The 27,971-nt window shown below is 38.0% G+C and overlaps 2 protein-coding genes across 2 annotated transcripts in view; one reads left to right on the top strand and one right to left on the bottom strand.

The window, feature by feature from the left end:
- The first annotated feature begins 41 nt into the window (after nucleotides 1-41).
- LOC127860413 (beta-galactosidase-1-like protein 2) overlaps nucleotides 42-27,971 on the top strand; it is a 51,449-nt gene continuing 23,519 nt past the window's right edge. The window contains exon 1 of the mRNA XM_052398484.1: nucleotides 42-132. The gene's annotated coding sequence lies outside the window, so the exon portion shown is untranslated. The remainder of the gene's footprint in view (nucleotides 133-27,971) is intronic.
- LOC127860412 (uncharacterized) overlaps nucleotides 22,882-27,971 on the bottom strand; it is a 395,662-nt gene continuing 390,572 nt past the window's right edge. The window contains exon 2 of the mRNA XM_052398478.1: nucleotides 22,882-24,514. Within this exon, the coding sequence (XP_052254438.1) occupies nucleotides 23,021-24,514 (1,494 nt within the window). The 3' untranslated portion in view covers nucleotides 22,882-23,020. The remainder of the gene's footprint in view (nucleotides 24,515-27,971) is intronic.

Below are 27,971 nucleotides of genomic sequence, written 5' to 3'. Positions count from 1 at the left end.
GGGTTATATTTCGTTGTTTACATAAAGTGGTTGCTAACGACCCAACATGGAGGTACGCAGTAATTACCCAGGATACATCAAGGCAGTTGAGAGATACTTTGGCCATCTGCTACCCTGGTCAGGGATCTACAGGTAAGAGTTTATGTTGCCATGAGCATGTCCACCTGTTCCAAGGGGCGATCGCTGAATATTGTTTTGCTAAGCAATAGAACGCTAAATGTTCGACCCTCCCTTGGGAGCGTGCACAAGTTCTTTGTGTAAGATGCAAATTACTCATTTTTACCATGGAAACGGAATGAGAGTGTCCCAATAATCCTACGATTTACGATGGATTCGAGCTTAAAATAAATAGATTTAAATAAAAAGCGTCATCCTAGATCAAAGTTGAACCAACACCAAGATACAACAATGTCATTTTGTAAAGCAACTTAAGAAATCAGGACTTCTTTGCCTTGCTACTACATTATCCAACTGTCAGCGGTGTTTGACACTCTTTTACCCATGTCGGGGTTGTTATAAGACCCAAAGTCAGTTGTCTAATGATTTCATATACAAAATAAAAAGAGGATGATCCACACCAAGTCATTTTTAACGTTAATAAAATGCCGATTCATATCAATTTCCCATTACCAATCTTCATTTTGAGCTCTACAGATCGTAGACAGAGAGATAATGAAATAACGTTTGCAATTTTCTGCACATTGTTATAGATAGATTATGAAATAACGTTTGCGATTTTCTGCACATAGGTATAGAGAGATTATGAATTAACGTTTGCGAATAATCTTCACATTGGTATCAATAATATAGTGAATGAGAACGCATGTTCTAGACATTAAAACTTTATTACCACTTTAGAATACAAGTAGACTATAATATTTACAAAACAAAACATAACAACAACAAACATCAAATAACAACGTATAACGTATCTGTTTAGCACTCTTGGTGAGATAAACCAACCATTCAACTTACACTGTTTACTCGTTCTAGTATGTAACAACATATAGCTCAATAACGTTTAGTAATTGCTAAAGATGGACTCGTGACCATCAATGTTTCTTTCGAGTTCAGTGAGCTCGCAGGATGTCAGGTTGAATCGCTCTTCACAAAATGAGGTTTTCGTTTTCATGAAACTGTCCAAAATCTCATCTGATGCGCAATTCTCGTTGCGTAGGAAGTTACACATGACGTCACTTCCTTCGCTGTCCGTAAAGCTATAACTGAAGTCCACGCTTCGATGTTCGTCCATGGCCGGAAAGGAGCAGTTGAATGAATAGTTGAAATCGTCATTCGCGCAGGTGCGAGTCGGAAGTGAGAATCTTGCGGGCCGGAAGCGAAATCGGTTTGACTCAGTGCATTTTCGCAGATTGGTAAACGCAGACTCGCGTCTCAGCGACCTCTTTCTGTCAACATGTAATGCGTGGATGGAACACTCTGAGTGCCATCGGATGCCTCGCTCTCTGTGTCTGAGTCGCAGTATTTCTCCCACAGAAAGCGGCAGTGTTCCTGTTGGTCACGGAACACCGGCATGCACTGACCATTGAAGACGCTGACTAGTAGGCGTCGGTAGATGATCGTCATTTCCGGCAACCCAAGGTCTGGTCGGCCATGAACTTGTCCATGATGATGCTTTTCCCTTCGCATTCCTGCATCCGCTCCAGGTACTGCTCAGTGAGAGTGCATTCGAGTTTTTCCTCCTGCGAGCGTCTCTGTTGTCGAGATGCAAGAACCGGTGTGCTGTGTTTGGGGCCTTTGTCGTCATCCTCCAGTAGAACGGTGCGGGCGGCGTTTGTGTGAGAATTTACTTTCTGATATTTCACTTGACGTCTCACGTGGGGCGGACTGGTATCCGGTGTCTGTGGAACTGACGGTTCGCGTGGAGGAAGACCGAGTAGACATCGTGCTGCTTGGCGCGTTGAACTTTCCGTTTCAGCGATAGTTTCATGGCGGTCATGGTGATCAGCTGTTTCGGTCTGAGTATTGGATTGGGTCCTCTTTGCAGAGTGTCCGGTCATCTTTCCGTTGTCACTTGTCCGCAGAAACTGAGAAAGCGCGCCATTTCGTCCAGATCAGCTTTGGCGAGGAATGCGTCCATGCTGTTGGTGGACGCGTGAGTGGTAAGACGTTTCATACGAGTCTCTTGTGGTATATCTTCTACGTTTGTGTATTGTGCAGATCTTATAACTTCTACTTTCTTCTTCTGGTAGCGAACATAGAAAGCGAGATCTGAGATTTTCTTAGCGACTCTCGTGTTAAACGCTTTGGTCCGCCAACACCCCGACCTTTCTCGACAACTGCTTCTTAATCTCTGATCGCTTGATGACGAATTCCACATTTTTCGAAGCTGCGTGAGCGCGCCACACCTTCAAGCAGCTTAGTCTTTTCCGGAAGTTCCCTCTCGACACCTTCAGCTGACAGGAATAACCGCTAGAGGGCACCTGGAGGTTAGGAAGTTTTGCGATTACGTCAGAGCACGTGGTCGTCTTAGAAACACTCTTCATAATCCGCGCAGCGCCATCTATGATGAACGGAATTTCTGCCATCTGGAATAAATAGAGGGACAACACATTAAACATATCCAATATCATTATTATTTAACGAACTCGAATTACATCAGGAAACTCGTATTGTGTCCAAATAGCCAGTAATCGATTAAAATTCTTAAACGGTGTTGCAACTTCAATGCATTTTGCAGACGCTTAAGCTTACCTTAACAGAGGTCTTGTTTCGCAGTTTAAAATCCTTTCATTATTTGTTTTGAACCATTATATCCAGTATTCTAAAGCTTAACATGTGAAATCTACGAATGCTAAACAAGTTTTGACCACAAGATACTCGCGACATTTTTGACGCGAGAGCGTTAATATTAAAAAAGACATAAAATTCGCAGAATAAAGATATTGTTAGCGATATCAATCTAAAGACATTCTTGGCGACGATTTTGGGTGGTGAAAATAAACATTAAGATGTATATCAGGGAATGTTCATTCTTCAGTAACAGTTGTTTTTGTTGTGATCGAGTCCCACGGGGAATAGACCTGTCATTAGGGAGGTACGTAATAATTATCGCCCTCCTTGCCTTTAATTATAGTCTGATTATTTCTGATAACGTCCATTTTACGCCAATAATTTACATAATTTACAATGCGCATTAGAGTTCATTTGGTATTTACTTTATAAAGATTTTGCTGCTTAATTTTTCCGTAACGACGGCCATAGCAAGTGGAAATTTGGATATATGCATGCACATTAACACACAAATTAGATTTTGAAAAAAAAGAGGTATACTCCCCGAAACAACTTTACATGTTCTTATTAATTTTTAGTTTATTTAGTAAATATTCACATAGATGTATTTGCATTTGCAAAATAAATTTGCAGTTTTTGTTACTATTAAATGTATACAATATCCTCACATTGTAACATACCTCGATATCTCATGTATACAATATCCTCACATGTAACATACCTCGATATCTCATGTATACAATATCCTCACATGTAACATACCTCGATATCTCATGTATACAATATCCTCACATGTAACATACCTCGATATCTCAGAAGTCTCAATTAAGCAAGAACAAAAACAGCAAAAATAAACTGAAGAAGGCTGCTATTTGAAGGACGTTCTTAAAGTTTCAAATTACTGACTGAATACCTTGGCTTTGATTACAGCGCATAATATACCATCTTTGGGTGTGAAAGCAGGGCTCACATTTCAACCAGTCCGTCTCATCATTTGCAGTCGCTAATTACATCAGATAAGGTTACAAACTTTGAATTTTTTTAGGTTCCAATTAACAATGGTGCAAACCTCACTTTGAATGGGTAGCTTAATTGACTGGACTGGTAATTAAAGTCTAATTATCACGTGATTACCCGCTTATGCCTCGATATCAGTACATAATAACGTGTCTTCCTTAGATAAAAATCTATGACATGAAAATGTATGATGTCTTTGTTTATGAACATGTAGTACAACAACTAGTTGAAAAGATAGTAAAAACATATCAATTGTACCTGTATCTATAAAAATAAATCATTCTTACCCTAAACACGCTTGCAATGTAGAAACATTTAATGGGAATAGCTAGTGATGTTGTCCTTTATAAATTAATAAACATATTATTAAATTAAAACATATACTATGCTAAATTGCTACATTAAAATATATGATAATATTGTTAGATCCAATTCAGTTAAATACGTGTACCCATCTTTAGAAATTATAAGATATACGACATTATTAAAAAAAAACTGCAAATTACTTGGGTTGTCATTGTAATATATAATGAGCCGCATCGTATGGAAATATATTTTAAGACATATCGAAGCAGATATTCCTCTACATCCGTATATATTTTAAGACATATCGGAGCAGATATTCCTCTACATCCGTATATATTTTAAGACATATCGAAGCAGATATTCCTCTACATCCGTATACTCTGATGAAGCCCAATAAGAAATATGTTGTCTTCTGTTTGGTGCGCAGTAAAACATTAAACAAATATGGGGCTGGGGGGTATGGCAAGCGGTTCGACGCATAATCCCAAGAAACTAGGTTTCTCATGAGAACCTAGGTTCTCAGAATGAGAACCTAGGTTCTCGCTTGATGATTGCACATGGCTTCAAGAACCCAAGTTTTCAAATGAGAACCTAGGTTCTCATGAAAAACCTAGGTTCTTGGGATTATGCGTCGAACTGCTTGCCATATCCGTGGTTTTCATTTGGGAACCATAGGTTCTCCTATAACCTAGGTTTTCAGAGAACCTAGGTTCTCATAATGAGAACCTAGGTTCTCATGGAACCTAAGTTCTCATGAAACTAGGTTCTCTGAGAACCTATGTTCTCTGAAAACCTAGATTCTCTGAAAACGTAGGTTCTCTGAGAACCTAACCTAGGTTCTCATGAGAACCTAGGTGTTCAGAAATAACGCGTCGGACGGCGTAAACTTGCTCATTTGGAATACGGGACAGATATTATTCAGGGGCACAGGATCAATGGATTTACATATGATTACACACGGGCTGGACAGAATGAAAACACGCCGTTAAGAACTTTATTTTTGCAGATATCTCAAGTTATTGAAATATGTTTACAAAGTCTGTAGTGCATAAGGTTTTCTCTCAGTGTTGCCGATATCTTACGATTGAATAATACATTATTAAACATTATCAATAGAGATAAAACTTTTATTTATACCATAATGATTGCTTACTATATCACAGACAAACTTAAAATAGAAAACTGTACCGTACAGTCGTTTGAGGCCCGAACAAGGGAACTGAATATCTGAAACTCATTAAATTCTGTAACAATGTATTATGTAACGATTGATCTGAATTTGTTTCAACTTTTAGTCTCAAAATAATATTTACAATTAAAGATGTATATCATAAACAGTTCAATTTTGTATTAACGTGTTCAGACCAATGTCGACCGATTACTGTACTAATTTCATTCCTCGAGAAGTTTCCTACAGGGTTCGTTGAATATTACTTAGCATTATCTGAACATTGTTAAAAAAATGTTCTTGGGGAGTAACATTCACTGTTTCACGTTTATTGCTTATCATTCTACACATATGCCGCCAGCGTGTACCAAGCAATGGGAGACAACTGTAGAACAAAAATCGTTCCATGTAACTTCATTGAGTTCCTTTTACACTGAAATTCCCGACGCCCTTTGATGCTTTTCATCAATACTTATCTTGTGTAAAGTCATTAAAGGTGAAAAGCTGGGTAGAACAGCTACGCCGGAAAAACGCATTAGTGCTCTATACCTATGTTTAGGTAAGAGTTTTTTATGGCAAGCGGTTCGACGCATAATCCCGAGAAACTAGGTTTCTCATGAGAACCTAGGTTTTCATGAGAACCTAGGTTCTCATTTGAAAACCTTAGTTTACGCTTGAGAACCTAGGTTTCTCATGAGAAACTAGGTTTATGAAATCCCAAGAAACCAGGTTTCTCATGAGAACCAAGGTTTTCATGAGAACCTAGGTTCTCATTTGAAAACCTTAGTTTACGCTCGAGAACCTAGGTTCTCATGAGAAACTAGGTTTTTCATGACAACCTAGTTTCTCATAGACACATAGAACTTAGGTTCTCATTCTGAGAAATTAAGTTCTCGTTTGGTATCCTAGGTTTTCACAAGAACCTTGGTTCTCATTTGAAAACCTAGGTTCTTGGGATTATGCGTCGAACCTCTTGCCATATGGGGGTGTATTCTACGCTCTTAGCGACAATCGTATAGACTCCAACGAACATTACAGAACCGAAGAATACTTCACTGAACGGGCGTATCCGTACAGCATTTGTACCCTGTATATCTAAATCCGTATTATTTGAGTCGCGTTCTGAGAAAACTGGGCATAATGCTTGTGCGTAAAGTGTCGTCCCAGATTAGCCTTGCAGACCGCTTTGATGACATGTTTTGTTTAAACGAAGTCTCTTCTTAGCAAAAATCTAATTTAGGCGGAAAGTGTCGTCCCTGATTAGCCTGTGCAGACTGCACAGGTTATTCTGAGACGACACTTTACGCACATGCATTATACCCAGTTTTCTCAGAACGCGACTCATTTTGTCCTGGTTTTACGCGAACGCTATTCATTCTCAAGTTTAATTGTGTTGGTGAATATGGGCCATGATGTATACGTATACGATTTAGTTAATACAAATTAAATACGGTATATGGCGCTTTGCATGTTCATGATTATAATGATGTCAAAACTTTGAGCGAAAAAGAACACAATCAGATCCCCATCCCATTAGCCGCGTTTTATCGAGATGTTTGTTATGAATACCGTTTCTAATGCCATGAGGTGCTTGCAAATCAAGAATCGAGTACCGTGTGCAATATATAATTGCACGTTACAATTTGATGTGTTTTTTATTTTACCTATTTTACCTAGTATTGTATTAATTGCACTTTGTGTTTATAAATTATGCTGTAGTAAGAATAAATATTGTTTAATATCACGCATGTTAGCTGAACACATGTGTATCTAGATAGGAATACTGAGATTACAACGAACCCGTGTTGTTATTCACATCTTTGATGGTGTTAATTAGTATCTTGTTAATTAAAGAATGAAGCCTTCAATTTCTAACTCTATAATAAGAGCCTATAATGTTGTAGTGACAAGATGAGACCTAAATCTGATATGCTCGAGTACGGGTAATTAAATCGTAGACCCGTTGAGTTTGAGACTTATCTTTAAGTATCCTATTTGAGAAGTATAAAGGAGGTTTACTAAAATACAACCGCCATCAATCGTGTCACAGTTACGAAGTATTCGGCAACAATTCAATAACGCGGCATATTGTGCAACTCTGTGCAATAGATAAAGAGGTAAGTTACAATTACATTGGTTCTCTAATACTACAAGAGACACCAACCGCGTACACACAATACACCTTCAATGTGTATTGCTGTCATATGGCTTAATCCTGATTGATAGATGCAAACTACTATTCATGTTCTATCTTATATTACGTAATAACAGAATGCGAGCCAGAATTCTTTTAAGAAGCAACATTTAACGCGCAGGTGTAACTTTTTCATTGTTGGACAATTAAAAGATTGGTTCTCCTGCAGTTCAAGACTAAATGCAAATAAGTAAACTGGCTTAAGCATTAAACTGTCTGTTACTGGACGGACACACAAAAACATACTGAAGCTATTATGCTCGGGCTATGATTAATTCGTCTATCCAACATCGTCTTTATGCTTATTCTAGATGGAGATATCAATGTCGAAGAAATCGCAACAGATTCCGTTCATCATAGATGGCGTTGCGCGAATTATGAAGAGTGTCTCCAAGACGACCACGTGCTCTGACGTCATCGCCAAGCTGCCTAACCTCCAGGTGCCTCTAGCGGTATTCCTGTCAGTTAAAGGTGATGAAAAGGAACTTCCGGGAAAAACTAAGCTGCTGAAGGCGTGGCGCGCTAACGCAGCTTCAAAAAATGTTGCATTTATTATCCAACGATCAAACATGAAGAAGCAGGAGTCACGAAAGTCCTTAGGAGCAATATCAAAACGAGGTTCATTCTCTTTAATAAGAAAAGCGCCATCGAAAAAGATATTGGCGCTGTTACTTCGAAATCGTCTGTTCAAGCAAACAACAGTCAGCACAACGTGTTTAGCAGAGATCAAATGTTCGTTTGAAGCGGAGAAAGGCGTGGATATTAAAACAACTTCAAAGTTGTCACTAAAAAGTAAGTTCACGACACCGCACAGAACGATGTCAAATCGAGCCATCTCCACAGGAACTATCTCCTCCACAGATACCGGATACAACTCTATCAGCAGTGGGGAGAAAAGTAGGGAATCCAATCAGAAAAAGACCAGCAAATGTACCAAAAACCGCCATCGCACTGTTCTACTGGAGGATGACGTCAACGGTCCTAGACACAGCACGCCCGTCGCTGTCAAACGTGCACAAAGACGTAGTCTGGACTGTACTCTCACTGAGTATCACGTACAGTTGGATGAATACCGGGGTAAAAGCGCAATTATGCACAGATTTCTGGCCGACCAGACACTAACGTCAAACAGAAAACGTCAACGGATCGACATTGAAAGCCTATCATCTATCCACGACCAAAAGGAGCGCTGCCGCTTCCTGTGGGAGAGATACTGCGACTCGGACACAGAGAGTGAAGATTCCGATAACAGCGAGATCATCCCATCCAATATGATCGACTTTGCACGAACCACGACGCTCAAACGAGAACCTGCATTTTCTGATCTGAGGTGCTCTTCAAGATTCCCACTTCCGGCATCTCGATTCTCACTCCCGACTGGCGCAGTTACGGGTGTTATCGATGAGTTTGATTATTCATTCAACCGCTCGTTTCAAAAATGGGCGAAGATGGTTGCGAGGACGATAGCTTGATTGAAAACACAAATGCATTCGATAGGTTATGTAGAAACGGAGACCCCGTATCCGACGAGATTTTGGACAGCTTCATGAAGACAAGAACGTCCTTCTGTAATGAGGACCTGGTTAACGTCTCCAGTGAAATAAATGTGCTTGAAAGAAACATTCTAGAGTAACTTTTATAAAATGCATTCGTTAGATACGTTTCTTTGTTAAACTTGTTATATATTCCATAGTTTATGTACGTTTTTTTATACATATGTATTTATACATGTATTATATCTTGTCAGTGTATACAATAAAATACGTACACACTTTTTTCTTAATTGTTTATATATTTAGCATGTTTTTACAGGCTCAATAGCTTTTAAATCCATTTTAGTTTACATTAAGTTGAATCCTTCCTTAACCATTTTCTGAAATGCTTTCAAATGGAAACGAACAAATATTGAAACAAATTGTAGTAATTTATTTAATATGTGTAGCGAAATAGGGAAATGATTTTTCGGTGGGTGCAAGTTGAGAGACGCTGTGTTTTTATTGAAATAATTGGAAGAGGACAGATCCACTTTTGAAATGATACTTGGTTAGGAAAAATTGATACGTCGGAAATGCAATAAAAATGCTTGAAAGTTGTCAGTTTTATAATGAGACCCTATGGGAATCGGAATTAGTGTAAGATAACCTATAGGCTAGTTATGTGTTCATAACATGAACGGATATGTATTAAAGTTATGCATATACTACTTACATGATATCGCAAAAAACAATTTGAATGAGATTCAGTATTTTTCTTTATTAGTCCAATACAGTGATTGCAAATATAAGAAAATGAATGTTTCTTTTTCGTACAATGCATTATATATATGCGTGTATGCAGGAATACTTAAGAATACGCTTAGGATAAATTTGTAAATGAAGTTTCATGCTTGCATCCAGCAAAAAGAAAAACGTATACACGTCTTATTGGTCGGTGTTGTGTGCTTATCTGTTCAGATTTAAGTTTGCGAACTACAACCCATTGCTTATGTTTATGTTATACATGTACTTTGAAGTTTTCATATCACACTGAAAGTTATCAACAATACAGGCAGAAAAACATGCTTAAATGTTTTGTTTTAATTGCTATTCGCAAATGTTAAAGCGGAATGTATTGTTAGGTCAAGTTTGAATTAACATGTTAAAGAATCAGAACTTCAAAATCGTCATTTGTTTTTAAAGCGAGTATATACGATTTATGAATTTATATAAATTGCGTTAAAAACTTATTATATATATATTTTAATATAAATAACATAAAACTTCAGAAGAACATGTGTCTTTAAATAAAAAACACACCATTAGAAACAAGTTAGGTAGTATCATTTTACATCAATTGCTGAATGCCAATGGCACTCAAAGAGTGTCGACCTCTATTCGAACCACAATTGCACTATTTCCATTTTATAATCGACACGCGCGTATTTTCATATCATGTTTTGCTCTTTTTTTCCCACATTCCGGATGGTTTATGTTATAACTTTTCGTCCGTCCATTTTGTAATTGCAATAATATTGAACGATACTTCATGTTTAATGATTGATACTTTATTTCATGAGAGAATAAACCATGAATATTTACAAAATGACATATGCTAGTAATCGTTAACAGACTTAAAGAACAAACAATAATGTAACTTCATAAGCACATTTGATAAGAAAAAATAAAGTAGTAGTGGTGAGCAATAAAATAGTTGAGTGCATTATTTTGTAGCCTTCAGATATCGCTTAAAAGGGAATCGTAGCAACCAATGTTTCGTTCATGTTCATTTATTTCCAGCAAGATAGGTCGAGTTGGTCACCACAAAATGAAGGTTTCGTCTTCTCAAAGTTCCACAAACTATCGTCTGATGCGGTATTCTCATTTCGGAAGAAGTTACACGTGACGTCACTTTCTTCGCTGACTGTAAAGCTGTAACTGAAGTCCAAGCTTTGATGTTCGTCAATAGCCGGAAAAGTGCAGTTGAATGAGTAGCTGAATTCGTCATCCGTTGAAATACGCGCTGAACATGCGAAGCTTGCGGCCGGAAGCGAGAATCTGTTTGTCTCGGTGCACTTTCTCAGATTCGCGAACGCAGACTCGCGTCTCAGTGTCCTCTGAGCAGTTAAGTCTGACATGCGAGATGGAAGAAACTGACCGAGATCACAAGCCTCAGTTTGCGTGAACGATTCGCAGTTTTTCTCCAACAAGAAGCGGTGGTTCTCCTTTTTGCCGCGGAACACTGACAGGCTTTGTTGATCAGGTAGCCGATGCGTAGGTATCGGTCGATGATCGTCATTTCCAGCCGCTAAGGTCTGGTCGGCTATGAACCTCTCCATGATGATGCTCTTTCCTTCGCATTCGTCCATCCGCTCAAGGTACTCATCTGTGAGAGTGCAGTCGAGTTTCTCCTGCGAGCGTCTCTGGTGTCGGGATGCAACCACTGGTGTGCTGTGTTTGGGGCCGTTGTCATCATCCTTCAGAAGGACGGTGCGGCGGGGCTTGTTTGATAATTTACTTTCTGATTTTGTACTTGATGTCTCACTTGGGGCAGACTGGTACCCGGTGTCCGAGGAACAGGCGGTTCCCGTGGAAGAAGAGCAAGTGGACATTGTTCTTTTGGGCGTGTTGAACTTTCTCTTCGGCGATAGTTTCACGCCGGTCACGTGATCGGCTGTCTCGGTCTGATTAGTGGATTGGGTCCTCTTTGCAGAGTGACCGGTCAATCTTTCCGTTGTCACTTGTCCGCAAAAGCTGAGAAAGCGCGCCATTTCGTCCAGATCAGCTTTGGCGAGGAATGCGTCCATGCTGTTGGTGGACGCGTGAGTGGTCAGACGCTTAATAGGTGTCTTGTGTGGTGTACCTTCTGCTTTCGATCTTATCACTTCTACCTTCTTTTTCTGGTAGCGTACATAGAAAGCGAGATCAGAAACTTTCTTCAGCGAATCTCGTGATAAACGCTTTCGTCCAAGTCCAGGCGACTTCTGCGTCTTAATCGTCGACTGTTTTATGACGAATTCCACATTATTTGAAGATGCGTTTGCGCGCAACACCTTCAGCAGCTTAGTCTTTCCCGGAAGTTCCCTCTCGACACCTTCAGCTGACAGAAATACCGCTAGAGGCACCTGGAGATTAGGCAGCTTAGCAATGACGTCAGCGCACGTGGTTGTCTTGGAAACGCACATCACAATCTGCGCAGCGCCATCTATGATGAACGGAATTTCTGCCATCTGCAAAAAAAGCGAAAACAATGTTCAAGAACACATTTTGTTACCAACCCCCCAAAAAATGATAATACGCTGCGGACTAGCACGTCCTTAGCTTAACATAGCAGTGGTCTTGTATTTTGTTTAAATCCGTTCATTATTTGTTTTGTACCATTCCATCTAGTTTACGTAGCTTAACATCTTCTTTCAACAACAAAACATTTGCGACATTTTTTACAAAAGGGCGTTTTAATCAAGAGACATACAATTCTCACAGCCAATAATATATTATGTATTTAGAACATATGTGTTACGACGAACCTCTTAAGACATTCTTTTAATTTTGAGAGTTGAAAATAAAACAAAAACATTTAGATCAGGATATGCCCTTTCTTCAGTAAAAGTGTGTGTTTTTTGTTACGAGTGGGAGGTACACGTCAGCAGAAACGTACGTGCGATAATTATAGCGCTCCTGCCATTCAAATGCTAAGTTTCTGATAATGCCATTTTATTGTAGTTTAATTTACAATGCGCATCAGAATTATATGTGTATTTGAAACCTATTATAAGCACACGAAATTAAGATGAATAATATGTGTTAACGCATTTCGCTTTGTAGTATTAATGGATAGTATTTAATATTGACATATACTTTAATACGTGAGAGCATTTTATTAGTTTTCATTTCAGGTTACTTTAGAAATATTCGATTTTGCAAATAAATTGTAACCTTTTAATGTTCACAAAATTTTCGCAGACATTACATACCTCGATATTTCAACAGTCTCAATTAAGCCAGAACGAGTAAAATAACTAAATGCTGAAATATGCTGTGTTTCAGATTGTATTCCGAGAGTTTAAAATCATTGAATGGTGACATTTGCCTTGAATAGAGGCAATATATACAGTCTTCGTGTGTAAAAATATACATTATCATGAACAGTCGCTAATTACATCAGATTAAGTTCACAACTTTGAATTGTTTCTAGGTGTCAATTAACAGGGGTGCTTACAAGCACATTGAACGGCTAGCTTTAATTGACGGGACTGGTAATTGAAGTTTAATTATCAGGTGATTGCCAGCTTATCCATCGATAGCAGTGTAAGACAAAGTGTTTCCCTTTAGATAGAGATCTATGACATGAAAAAGTATGTTTTCTTTAGTAAACGAACAACAAAATGAGTTTGAGAGATAGATAATTACTACATGCATTGCATCCATGATTGCCCATAAGACGTTTGCAATGTATTGACATGGAATAATCTATGTCATCCTAATAAAACTTATTAATATGTATTAAATGAATGATATAAAGTATTTTCAATAACAACATTTACCTTAAAATACGATATGTTCATTTTGTTACATGCGAGAAATTGTCATATTAAATATAAAGAGGCGACCGATAGAGGTTTCTCTTCTGCTAGTTTATTGCTTTATATTATAGTCAATAAGTATCCCAACACATAAAAACAACGTTACAAGATTGAGAAATGTAAAGTTTATTTCTGACTGACGATCTTGCTTTCAATGCTGGCTTGTAAACACAAACACAGGCAAGACCAAAAAAATACGTTGGAATATTGCCGAGAACGCCAAAGTTATAACATGGTGTAAATTGAACTCTAAATTAAAAATATAGCCCCCCTCCCATGATGAGACATTTGTGGTGAGACATTTCTAAGCAATTTTGTAAACATTAAATGTGCAAATCTAGAAAAATGCCTAATCACAAAATCACACTATAATTTACCCTAGGAAAGATTATTTTCAACACTTCGCATCATAGCTGTAGAAGGGTTTCTCTGAAGGAAAACAAGAGATTACATAGCAACCAAGAAAGAAATTATCAAAATCCCTATTTAGGACAATATATTATGTAGTCAGAATGTATCACCGTATTCTGACGCGCTCAATAACTCATAATTAAACGGTAGAGAGACTGGCGAGTAGTCACCGCCATAAATCGTGCATTGTCACAGTTACGAAGTTTAAGTCAACAATTCAATAACAAGACGCTTCAGAATGCGCAACTAAATGGATTGTGCTCTGTGAAAACGGGGTTTAATGCATGTGCGTAAAGTGTCGATCCAGATTAGCCTTGCAGTCTGCACAGGCTAATCAGGGAAAACACTTTCCGCCTAAACGTGATTTTTGCTAAGAAGAGACTTTTTTGAAACGCAAATTACCATTAAAGCGAAAAGTGTCGTCCCTGTCCGCACAGGCTAATCTAGGACGACACTTCACGCACATGCATTAAACCCCCCTTTTCACAGAGTGAGGTTCAAATGTAAATTTAAAGAACATTTGTTCGATAAGAATATCTAAATATGTTTCTAATACATGTACAACATGACATGCCAACCGCGTACACACAATATACATTTAATTCGTATACTATTCACCTTGCTTAATCCTGATTGAACGGTATTAAACTACAACTGATGTTCTATTTTCTGTTATATAATTAGTACAGAATGCGAATCAGAACGCTACTCAGAAGTTACAGTAAGCATTCACATGCAATCCGTTTCCTTGTTGGAGGCTGGCCTCCTTTTGAAGACTGAGTGGGAAGACGTAAATTAGCGTAATCATTACACTCTCGTTTTGGAAGGATACACAAAACATGCCGAAGCAATTTCGTTTAAAGCACTTGTTTACAGATGTAAACAAATGTTCTTTAGTTAATTTCCAAACAAAACTGTATATTTGGCATAAGTTAAGATAATTTACTTAACAAGTAAAAAGATGAAAGTCAAAAATGGGCCCTGGCTAATTCGCTAGACCACACAAGCCATCGACGCTGATGAAGACGTTTAAACAATATATCCGTATAAACTTTTGTTTAATATCGATAAAAAGTATGACGAACGTTTTAATTATTTTTCCGATTCCGATTGAAACTATTTGCAAACCTGATTTGGTTCTAATTTTTAAACACGCGCGCACTGATTTCATTTAAATAACCAAATTTACCAAAATTCATGACCAAAACGTATACATGTATGTATATATTATAACAGCACTATGCATAATAATGAACTGGGAAAGTACAAACTTTTCCCGACTTTAATTTTAGCATTTTTTTAAATCAGTTTGCTGATAAACTTTCAAAATAATACTTTTGGAAGCGTCGTTCAGTACCGTACAAAAAATAGCAATATCTATGTTACTGCTACTGTTCATGGTCAAACTATGTCAGCACTCAAGAAACTTAAAACCAATTAAAATCATTACAATATTATTTGGTATTTTTTACGGCAAAACCCCCAAATAATGATAAGCGAATTTGGCAAAAGGCTTAATTTGTTTTTAAGATGAGGACTTAAAAGACTAAACAACAGTGCGCCTAGCGACCGGGAGGTCATGGGTTCGATCCCCACCGTGGGAGCGTTCTTTAGATCTCCCCCAAAGACACCAAGTACTAGTTCTAGGCCCGGGTAACGGACTCGAGAGCGTATATATAAGCCTTAGACTTTCGATGCATTCGAGCTAAAATGAATAGGCTTAAACAGACAGTTTTAATGCGAACTATAACTTACAAGCTGTCGTCAATATGTTGTTATCCGGAGTTTTTGTTTTAAGTAATTACACTAATAATCTTTGTATTTATTGTATAAAAAGTTTGAACAACAACTGCATTTAAATGTACATATTTTTTATTCAGGCAAATGTTGTGTACACTATCTTGTACATGTAAATATATATATAATAAACAAAATTTCATAGACTCTAGAAAATTTAACAAAAGAAAAAAATAACTAAAACATATCACAAACGTGAATAACACGTGTACATTTTCATACGTGAATAACACGTGTACATTTTCATTCCATTACGTTCCGTTCAAGCACATTTAGTTCAAGATCATCACTCGAGAAGGATGTTGTCGTCTTCATGAAGCTGTCCAAAATCTCGTCTGTTACGGGATCATCTTTTCTACATACTGCGGTGATGGCATTTGCGCGTTCACCTGCATTCGAGCTATCGTCCTCGCAACCATCTCCGTCCATTCTTGGAAACGAGCAGTTGAATGAATAATCAAACTCATCGATAACACCCGTAGCTACGCGAGTCGGGAGTGAGAATCGAGTTGCCGGAAGTGAGAATCTTGAAGAGCACTTCCTCAGATCCGAAAACGCAGATTCCCGTCTGAGCGCCGTGGTTCGTGTAAAGTCGATCATATTGGATGGGATGAACTCGCTGTCATCGGAGGCTTCACTCTCTGTGTCCGAGTCGCAGTATCTCTCCCACAGGAAGCGACAGCGCTCCTCCTGGTCGTGGATAGATGATAAACTCTCACGGTCGAGGCGTTTACTGTTTGACGTTAGTGTCTGGTCGACAAGAAATCTGTGCATAATTGCGCTTTTACCCCGGTATTCATCCAACTGTACGTGATACTCAGTGAGAGTACAGTCAAGACTACGTTTTTGTGCACGTTTGACAGCGACGGGCGTGCTGTGTCTAGGACCGTTGACGTCATCCTCCAGTAGAACAGTGCGATGTCGGTTTTTGGTACATTTGCTGGTCATTTTCTGATTGGATTCCTGACTACTTTCCCAACTGCTAACAGAGTTGTATCCGGTATCTGTGGAGGAGATGGTTCCTGTGGAGGTCGCTCGATCTGACATCGTTTTGTGGGGTGTCGTGAACTTGCTTTTTAACGATAACTTAACAGATGTGCTGTTTTCCACACGTGTACCGGATTTGAACGAGCTATTTTCCATACAAGTTGTGGAAACTTTTTTGAGTGTGTCAGGAATATTAGGAACTTGAACTGTCGACATCTTTTTCAACGGAACTTTCCTGAAGAAGGAAAAGGAACCTCGTCTTAAAGTTGCTCCAAGAGATTTTCTCGACCTCTGCATCTTAATCTCGGATCGTTTAATGACGAATTCAATATTCTTTGAAGCTGCGTTAGCGCGCCACACCTTCAGCAGCTTAGTCTTTCCCGAAAGTTCCTTCTCGACACCCTCAGCTGACAGGAATACCGCTAGAGGCACCTGAAGATTAGGCAGCTTAGTGATGACGTCAGCGCACGTGGTCTTCTTAGAAACGGCCTTCACAATCCTCACAGCGCCATCTATGATGAACGCAATCTGTTGCGATTTCTTTGATACGTCCATCTAGAATAACAAATGTAAATGAGAGGAAATTAATTGAAACATCATAAAATAACAATCAAATTATATATCAGAGCATGCTTTATTTATACGATTTTTTAATCGGATATATTTTGATAAAGCAATGATTCTAATGATTTGCTTGTATATACCTCTTTCATATATTGAAACAAGGGAATGTGATGTAGTTTAAAGATGTTTTTATGGTTGGACATTAAGAGATATACACGTAGATATAAGAAACAACTAATGACAGTAAATGTTCTTCGACCCACTATATACGTCTCTGGAGTAATTATCTTTCGGTTAATTAACTTGCACAAGTCTCAATCTCAACCGTCTACGACTTAATTATCCGTACTCGAGCACATCAGATTAAGGTCTCACCTTGTCACTACAACATAATAGCCCCTCATTACGGTGTTTTAAGAATTCCACGCTTCTTATTCATAACCTAAAAGGTGCTAACAATATCGTGCTGTTTTGATTGTATCACTGTTTTCCTCTCAAGATACACATCTACATTTATGACGCGTGGTGTAAAACATAGTTAATTTGTTAAAATTATTTAAACACACTGATTGTAACACATGACAAAATATCTCCAAAATGTATATTATAACAATAAAATACATGTGAATGAGAATGACGAGTTCACATTTTCAGACTAAAATTATATTTTGGCAATAGTCGTTTTCAGTGTTCTAAATGGAATTTCAATTGCGTATTTTGAAACGCAGTGAGCGTATCATTTATTACAAAATTGCAAATGACCAGATCAAACTTCATAGTTTTGCAACATCAAACTATTAAACTAATACAAACGTGAAAAACAACATAAAATAAGCTATGCATATATCATATATTAGTTGTAAGTTTAATTAGAGTTTTAGTGTAGACAACATCTCAAGTAAAATAGATTGAGATATCCAAGCTACCTTTGATATTAGTTTTTCTGTGATTCGGTGGTATTATTCCTCGTTAAAAATGTTATTACACCACAAATACAATTTAATATAAGTTAAAATACTTTCTCACTTATTATATAATATATAATTTTCGCATTGAAATATGCATTTACACATGCATGATACAGATTGAAGAATATGGAATTAGACTCAGAATGAGAACCTAGGTTCTCATGAAAAACCTAGTTTCTTGGGATTATGCGTCGAACTGCTTGCCATATCCGTGGTTTTCATTTGGGAACCATAGGTTCTCCGAGAACCTAGGTTCTCGGAGAACCTAAGTTTTCAGAGAACCTAGGTTCTCATAATGAGAACCTAGGTTCTCATGGAACCTAAGTTCTCATGAGAACCTAGGTTCTCGGAGAACCTATGTTCTCTGAAAACCTAGATTCTCTGAAAACGTAGGTTCTCTGAGAACCTAGGTTCTCTGAGAACCTAGGTTCTCATGAGAACCTAGGTGTTCAGAAATAACGCGTCGGACGGAGTAAACTTGCTCATTTGGAATACGGGACAGATATTATTCAGGGCGCAGGATCAATGGGATTCACATATGATTACACACGGGCTGGACAGAATGAGGTTCTCATTCTGAGAAATAAATTTCTCGTTTGGTATCCTAGGTTTTCACAAGAACCTTGGTTCTCATTTGAAAACCTAGGTTCTCATGAGAACCCAGGTTCTCATTTGAAAACCTAGGTTCTCATGAGAACCTAGGTTCTCATGAGAAACCTAGTTTCTTGGGATTATGCGTCGAACCGCTTGCCATATGGGGGTGTATTCTACGCTCTTAGCGACAATCGCATAGACTCCAACGAACATTACAGAACCGAAGAATACTTCACTGAACGGGCGTATCCGTGCAGCATTTGTACCCTGTATATTTCTAAATCCGTATTATTTGAGTCGCGTTCTGAGAAAACTGGGCATAATGCTTGTGCGTAAAGTGTCGTCCCAGATTAGCCTTGCAGACCGCTTTTATGACATGTTTTGTTTAGATGAAGTCTCTTCTTAGCAAAAATCCAATTTAGGCAGAAAGTGTCGTCCCTGTTTTTTATTTTACCTATTTTACCTATTATTGTATTAATTGTACTTTGTGTTTATAAATAATGCTGTAGTAAGAATAAATATTGTTTAATATCACGCATGTTAGCTGAACACATGTGTATCTAGATAGGAATACAGAGATTACAACGAACCCGTGTTGTTATTCACATCTTTGATGTTGTTAATTAGTATCTTGTTAATTAAAGAATGAAGCCTTCAATTTTCTAACTCTATAATAAGAGCCTATAATGTTGTAGTGACAAGATGAGACCTAAATCTGATATGCTCGAGTACGGGTAATTAAATCGTAGACCCGTTGAGTTTGAGACTTATCTTAAAGTATCCTATTTGAGAAGTATAAAGGAGGTTTACTAAAATACACCGCCATCAATCGTGTCACAGTTACGAAGTATTCGGCAACAATTCAATAACGCGGCATATTGTGCAACTCTGTGCAAGAGATAAAGGGGTAAGTTACAATTACATTGGTTCTCTAATACTACAAGAGACACCAACCGCGTACACACAAAACACCTTCAATGTGTATTGCTGTCATATGGCTTAATCCTGATTGATAGATGCAAAACTACTATTCATGTTCTATCTTATATTACGTAATAACAGAATGCGAGCCAGAATTCTTTTAAGAAGCAACATTTAACGCGCAGGTGTAACTTTTTTCATTGTTGGACAATTAAAAGATTGGTTCTCCTGCAGTTCAAGACTAAATGCAAATAAGTAAACTGGCGTAAGCATTAAACTGTCTGTTACTGGACGGACACACAAAACATACTGAAGCTATTATGCTCGGGCTATGATTAATTCGTCTATCCAACATCGTCTTTATGCTTATTCTAGATAGAGATATCAAAGTCGAAGAAATCGCAACAGATTCCGTTCATCATAGATGGCGTTGCGCGAATTATGAAGAGTGTCTCCAAGACGACCACGTGCTCTGACGTCATCGCCAAGCTGCCTAACCTCCAGGTGCCTCTAGCGGTATTCCTGTCAGTTAAAGGTGATGAAAAGGAACTTCCGGGAAAAACTAAGCTGCTGAAGGCGTGGCGCGCTAACGCAGCTTCAAAAAATGTTGCATTTATTATCCAACGATCAAACATGAAGAAGCAGGAGTCACGAAAGTCCTTAGGAGCAATATCAAAACGAGGTTCATTCTCTTTAATAAGAAAAGCGCCATCGAAAAAGATATCGACGCTGTTACTTCGAAATCGTCTGTTCAAGCAAACAACAGTCAGCACAACGTGTTTAGCAGAGATCAAATGTTCGTTTGAAGCGGAGAAAGGCGTGGATATTAAAACAACTTCAAAGTTGTCACTAAAAAGTAAGTTCACGACACCGCACAGAACGATGTCAGATCGAGCCATCTCCACAGGAACTATCTCCTCCACAGATACCGGATACAACTCTATCAGCAGTGGGGAAAAAAGTCAGGAATCCAATCAGAAAATGACCAGCAAATGTACCAAAAACCGACATCGCACTGTTCTACTGGAGGATGACGTCAACGGTCCTAGACACAGCACGCCCGTCGCTGTCAAACGTGCACAAAGACGTAGTCTGGACTGTAGTCTCACTGAGTATCACGTACAGTTGGATGAATACCGGGGTAAAAGCGCAATTGTGCACAGATTTCTGGCCGACCAGACACTAACGTCAAACAGAAAACGTCAACGGATCGACATTGAAAGCCTATCATCTATCCACGACCAAAAGGAGCGCTGCCGCTTCCTGTGGGAGAGATACTGCGACTCGGGCACAGAGAGTGAAGATTCCGATAACAGCGAGATCATCCCATCCAATATGATCGACTTTGCACGAACCACGACGCTCAAACGAGAACCTGCATTTTCTGATCTGAGGTGCTCTTCAAGATTCCCACTTCCGGCATCTCGATTCTCACTCCCGACTGGCGCAGTTACGGGTGTTATCGATGAGTTTGATTATTCATTCAACCGCTCGTTTTCAAAAATGGGCGAAGATGGTTGCGAGGACGATAGCTTGATTGAAAACACAAATGCATTCGATAGGCTATGTAGAAACGGAGACCCCGTATCCGACGAGATTTTGGACAGCTTCATGAAGACAAGAACGTCCTTCTGTAATGAGGACCTGGTTAACGTCTCCAGTGAAATAAATGTGCTTGAAAGAAACATTCTAGAGTAACTTTTATAAAATGCATTCGTTAGATACGTTTCTTTGTTAAAACTTGTTATATATTCCATAGTTTATGTACGTTTTTTTATACATATGTATTTATACATGTATTATATCTTGTCAGTGTATACAATAAAATACGCACACACTTTTTTCTTAATTGTTTATATATTAAGCATGTTTTTACAGGCTCAATAGCTTTTAAATCCATTTTAGTTTTACATTAAGTTGAATCCTTCCTTAACCATTTTCTGAAATGCTTTCAAATGGAAACGAACAAATATTGAAACAAATTGTAGTAATTTATTTAATATGTGTAGCGAAAAAGGGAAATGATTTTTCGGTGGGTGCAAGTTGAGAGACGCTGTGTTTTTATTGAAATAATTGGAAGAGGACAGATCCACTTTTGAAATGATACTTGGTTAGGAAAATTGATACGTCGGAAATGCAATAAAAATGCTTTGAAAGTTGTCAGTTTTATAATGAGACCCTATGGGAATCGGAATTAGTGTAAGATAACCTATAGGCTAGTTATGTGTTCATAACATGAACGGATATGTATTAAAGTTATGCATATACTACTTACATTATATCGCAAAAAATAATTTGAATGAGATTCAATATTTTTCTTTATTAGTCCAATACAGTGATTGCAAATATAAGAAAATGAATGTTTCTTTTTCGTACAATGCATTATATATATGCGTGTATGCAGGAATACTTAAGAATACGCTTAGGATAAATATGTAAATGAAGTTTCATGCTTGCATCCAGCAAAAAGAAAAACGTATACACGTCTTATTGGTCGGTGTTGTGTGCTTATCTGTTCAGATTTAAGTTTGCGAACTATAACCCATTGCTTATGTTTATGTTATACATGTACTTTGAAGTTTTCATATCACACTGAAAGTTATTAACAATAAAGGAAGAAAAACATGCTTAAATGTTTTGTTTTAATTGCTGTTCGCAAATGTTAAAGCGGAATGTATTGTTAGGTCAAGTTTGAATTAACATATTAAAGTATCAGAACTTCAAAATCGTCATTTGTTTTTAAAGCGAGTATATACGATTTATGAATTTATATAAATTGCGTTAAAAACTTATTATATATATATTTCAATATAAAATAACATAAAACTTCAGAAGAACATGTGTCTTTAAATAAAAAACACACCATTAGAAACAAGTTAGGTAGTATCATTTTACATCAATTGCTGAATGCCAATGGCACTCAAAGAGTGTCGACCTCTATTCGAACCGCAATTGCACTATTTCCATTTTATAATCGACACGCGTGTATTTTCATATCATGTTTTGCAGCTCTTTTTTTCCCACATTCCGGATGGTTTATGTTATAACTTTTCGTCCGTCCATTTTGTAATTGTAATAATACTGAACGAGACTTCATGTTTAATGATTGATACTTTATTTTCATGACAGAATAAACCATGAATATTTACAAAATGACATATGCTAGTAATCGTTAACAGACTTAAAGAACAAACAATAATGTAACTTCATAAGCACATTTGATAAGAAAAAATAAAGTAGTAGTGGTGAGCAATAAAATAGTTGAGTGCATTATTTTGTAGCCTTCAGATATCGCTTAATAAGGAATCGTAGCAACCAATGTTTCGTTCATGTTCATTTATTTCCAAGCAAGTTAGGTCGAGTTGGTCACCACAAAATGAAGGTTTCGTCTTCTCAAAGCTCCACAAACTATCGTCTGATGCGGTATTCTCATTTCGGAAGAAGTTACACGTGACGTCACTTTCTTCGCTGACTGTAAAGCTGTAACTGAAGTCCAAGCTTTGATGTTCGTCAATAGCCGGAAAAGTGCAGTTGAATGAGTAGCTGAATTCGTCATCCGTTGAAATACGCGCTGAACATGCGAAGCTTGCGGCCGGAAGCGAGAATCTGTTTGTCTCGGTGCACTTTCTCAGATTCGCGAACGCAGACTCGCGTCTCAGTGTCCTCTGAGCAGTTAAGTCTGACATGCGAGATGGAAGAAACTGACCGAGATCACAAGCCTCAGTTTGCGTGAACGATTCGCAGTTTTTCTCCAACAAGAAGCGGTGGTTCTCCTTTTTGCCGCGGAACACTGACAGGCTTTGTTGATCAGGTAGCCGATGCGTAGGTATCGGTCGATGATCGTCATTTCCAGCCGCTAAGGTCTGGTCGGCTATGAACCTCTCCATGATGATGCTCTTTCCTTCGCATTCGTCCATCCGCTCAAGGTACTCATCTGTGAGAGTGCAGTCGAGTTTGTCCTGCGAGCGTCTCTGGTGTCGGGATGCAACCACTGGTGTGCTGTGTTTGGGGCCGTTGTCATCATCCTTCAGAAGGACGGTGCGGCGGGGCTTGTTTGATAATTTACTTTCTGATTTTGTACTTGATGTCTCACTTGGGGCAGACTGGTACCCGGTGTCCGAGGAACAGGCCGTTCCCGTGGAAGAAGAGCAAGTGGACATTGTTCTTTTGGGCGTGTTGAACTTCCTCTTCGGCGATAGTTTCACGCCGGTCACGTGATCGGCTGTCTCGGTCTGATTAGTGGATTGGGTCCTCTTTGCAGAGTGACCGGTCAATCTTTCCGTTGTCACTTGTCCGCAAAAGCTGAGAAAGCGCGCCATTTCGTCCAGATCAGCTTTGGCGAGGAATGCGTCCATGCTGTTGGTGGACGCGTGAGTGGTCAGACGCTTAATATGTGTCTTGTGTGGTGTACCTTCTGCTTTCGATCTTATCACTTCTACCTTCTTTTTCTGGTAGCGTACATAGAAAGCGAGATCAGAAACTTTCTTCAGCGAATCTCGTGATAAACGCTTTCGTCCAAGTCCAGGCGACTTCTGCGTCTTAATCGTCGACTGTTTTATGACGAATTCCACATTATTTGAAGATGCGTTTGCGCGCAACACCTTCAGCAGCTTAGTCTTTCCCGGAAGTTCCCTCTCGACACCTTCAGCTGACAGAAATACCGCTAGAGGCACCTGGAGATTAGGCAGCTTAGCAATGACGTCAGCGCACGTGGTTGTCTTGGAAACGCACATCACAATCTGCGCAGCGCCATCTATGATGAACGGAATTTCTGCCATCTGCAAAAAAAGCGAAAACAATGTTCAAGAACACATTTTGTTACCAACCCCCCAAAAAATGATAATACGCTGCGGACTAGCACGTCCTTAGCTTAACATAGCAGTGGTCTTGTATTTTGTTTAAATCCGTTCATTATTTGTTTTGTACCATTCCATCTAGTTTACGTAGCTTAACATCTTCTTTCAACAACAAAACATTTGCGACATTTTTTTACAAAAGGGCGTTTTAATCAAGAGACATACAATTCTCACAACCAATAATATATTATGTATTTAGAACATATGTGTTACGACGAACCTCTTAAGACATTCTTTTAATTTTGAGAGATGAAAATAAAACAAAAACATTTAGATCAGGATATGCCCTTTCTTCAGTAAAAGTGTGTGTTTTTTGTTACGAGTGGGAGGTACACGTCAGCAGAAACGTACGTGCGATAATTATAGCGCTCCTGCCATTCAAATGCTAAGTTTCTGATAATGCCATTTTATTGTAGTTTAATTTACAATGCGCATCAGAATTATATGTGTATTTGAAACCTATTATAAGCACACGAAATTAAGATGAATAATATGTGTTAACGCATTTCGCTTTGTAGTATTAATGGATAGTATTTAATATTGACATATACTTTAATACGTGAGAGCATTTTATTAGTTTTCATTTCAGGTTACTTTAGAAATATTCGATTTTGCAAATAAATTGTAACCTTTTAATGTTCACAAAGTTTTCGCAGACATTACATACCTCGATATTTCAACAGTCTCGATTAAGCCAGAACGAGTAAAATAACTAAATGCTGAAATATGCTGCGTTTCAGATTGTATTCCGAGAGTTTAAAATCATTGAATGGTGACATTTGCCTTGAATAGAGGCAATATATACAGTCTTCGTGTGTAAAAATATACATTATCATGAACAGTCGCTAATTACATCAGATTAAGTTCAATACTTTGTATTGTTTCTAGGTGTCAATTAACAGGGGTGCTTACAAGCACATTGAACGGCTAGCTTTAATTGACGGGACTGGTAATTGAAGTTTAATTATCAGGTGATTGCCAGCTTATCCATCGATAGCAGTGTAAGACAAAGTGTTTCCCTTTAGATAGAGATCTATGACATGAAAAAGTATGTTTTCTTTAGTAAACGAACAACAAAATGAGTTTGAGAGATAGATAATTACTACATGCATTGCATCCATGATTGCCCATAAGACGTTTGCAATGTATTGACATGGAATAATCTATGTCATCCTAATAAAACTTATTAATATGTATTAAATGAATGATATAAAGTATTTTCAATAACAACATTTACCTTAAAATACGATATGTTCATTTTGTTACATGCGAGAAATTGTCATATTAAATATAAAGAGGCGACCGATAGAGGTTTCTCTTCTGCTAGTTTATTGCTTTATATTATAGTCAATAAGTATCCCAACACATAAAAACAACGTTACAAGATTGAGAAATGTAAAGTTTATTTCTGACTGACGATCTTGCTTTCAATGCTGGCTTGTAAACACAAACACAGGCAAGACCAAAAAAATACGTTGGAATATTGCCGAGAACGCCAAAGTTATAACATGGTGTAAATTGAACTCTAAATTAAAAATATAGCCCCCCTCCCATGATGAGACATTTGTGGTGAGACATTTCTAAGCAATTTTGTAAACATTAAATGTGCAAATCTAGAAAAATGCCTAATCACAAAATCACACTATAATTTACCCTAGGAAAGATTATTTTCAACACTTCGCATCATAGCTGTAGAAGGGTTTCTCTGAAGGAAAACAAGAGATTACATAGCAACCAAGAAAGGAATTATCAAAATCCCTATTTAGGACAATATATTATGTAGTCAGAATGTATCACCGTATTCTGACGCGCTCAATAACTCATAATTAAACGGTAGAGAGACTGGCGAATAGTCACCGCCATAAATCGTGCATTGTCACAGTTACGAAGTTTTAGTCAACAATTCAATAACAAGACGCTTCAGAATGCGCAACTAAATGGATTGTTCTCTGTGAAAATGGGGTTTAATGCATGTGCGTAAAGTGTCGATCCAGATTAGCCTTGCAGTCTGCACAGGCTAATCAGGGAAAACACTTTCCGCCTAAACGTGATTTTTGCTAAGAAGAGACTTTCTTGAAACGAAAAATACCATTAAAGCGAAAAGTGTCGTCCCTGAATAGCCTGTGCGGACTGCACAGGCTAATCTAGGACGACACTTCACGCACATGCATTAAACCCCCCTTTTCACAGAGTGAGGTTCAAATGTAAATTTAAAGAACATTTGTTCGATAAGAATATCTAAATATGTTTCTAATACATGTACAACATGACATGCCAACCGCGTACACACAATATACATTTAATTCGTATACTATTCACCTTGCTTAATCCTGATTGAACGGTATTAAACTACAACTGATGTTCTATTTTCTGTTATATAATTAGTACAGAATGCGAATCAGAACGCTACTCAGAAGTTACAGTAAGCATTCACATGCAATCCGTTTCCTTGTTGGAGGCTGGCCTCCTTTTGAAGACTGAGTGGGAAGACGTAAATTAGCGTAATCATTACACTCTCGTTTTGGAAGGATACACATCACAAGCCGAAGCAATTATGTTTAAAGCACTTGTTTACAGATGTTAACAAATGTCCTTTAGTTAATTTCCAAACAAAACTGTATATTTGGCATAAGTTAAGATAATTTACTTAACAAGTAAAAAGATGAAAGTCAAAAATGGGCCCTGGCTAATTTACTAGACCACACAAGCCATCGACGCTGATGAAGACGTTTAAACACTATATCCGTATAAACTTTTGTTTAATATCGCTAAAAAGAATGACGAACGTTTAAATTATTTTTCCGATTCCGATTGAAACTATTTGCAAACCTGATTTGGTTTTAATTTTTAAACACGCGCGCACTGATTTCATTTAAATAACCAAATTTACCAAAATTCATGACCAAAACGTATAATGTATGTTTATATTATAACAGCACTATGCATAATAATAAACTGGGAAAGTACAAACTTTTCCCGACTTTCCGGACTTACTGTTCATGGTCAAACTATGTCAGCACTCAAGAAACTTGATGGCAAAACCCCCAAATAATGATAAGCGAGTTTGGCAAAAGGCTTAATTTGTTTTTAAGATGGGGACTAAACAGACTAAACAACAGTACGCCTAGCGACCGGGAGGTCATGGGTTCGATCCCCACCGTGGGAGCGTTCTTTAGATCTCCCCCATAGACACCAAATACTGGTTCTAGGCCCAGATAACGGACTCCAGAGCGTTTATATAAGCCTTAGACTTTCGATGCAATCGAGCTAAAATAAATAGGTTTAAACTTACAGTTTTAATGCGAACTATAACTTACAAGCTGTCGTCAATATGTTGTTATCCGGAGTTTTTGTTTTAAGTAATTACACTAATAATCTT

This window comes from Dreissena polymorpha, chromosome 15, assembly GCF_020536995.1.
Source record: "Dreissena polymorpha isolate Duluth1 chromosome 15, UMN_Dpol_1.0, whole genome shotgun sequence".
NCBI lineage: Eukaryota > Metazoa > Mollusca > Bivalvia > Myida > Dreissenidae > Dreissena > Dreissena polymorpha.
This window is presented reverse-complemented; position numbering and strand designations above follow the sequence as displayed.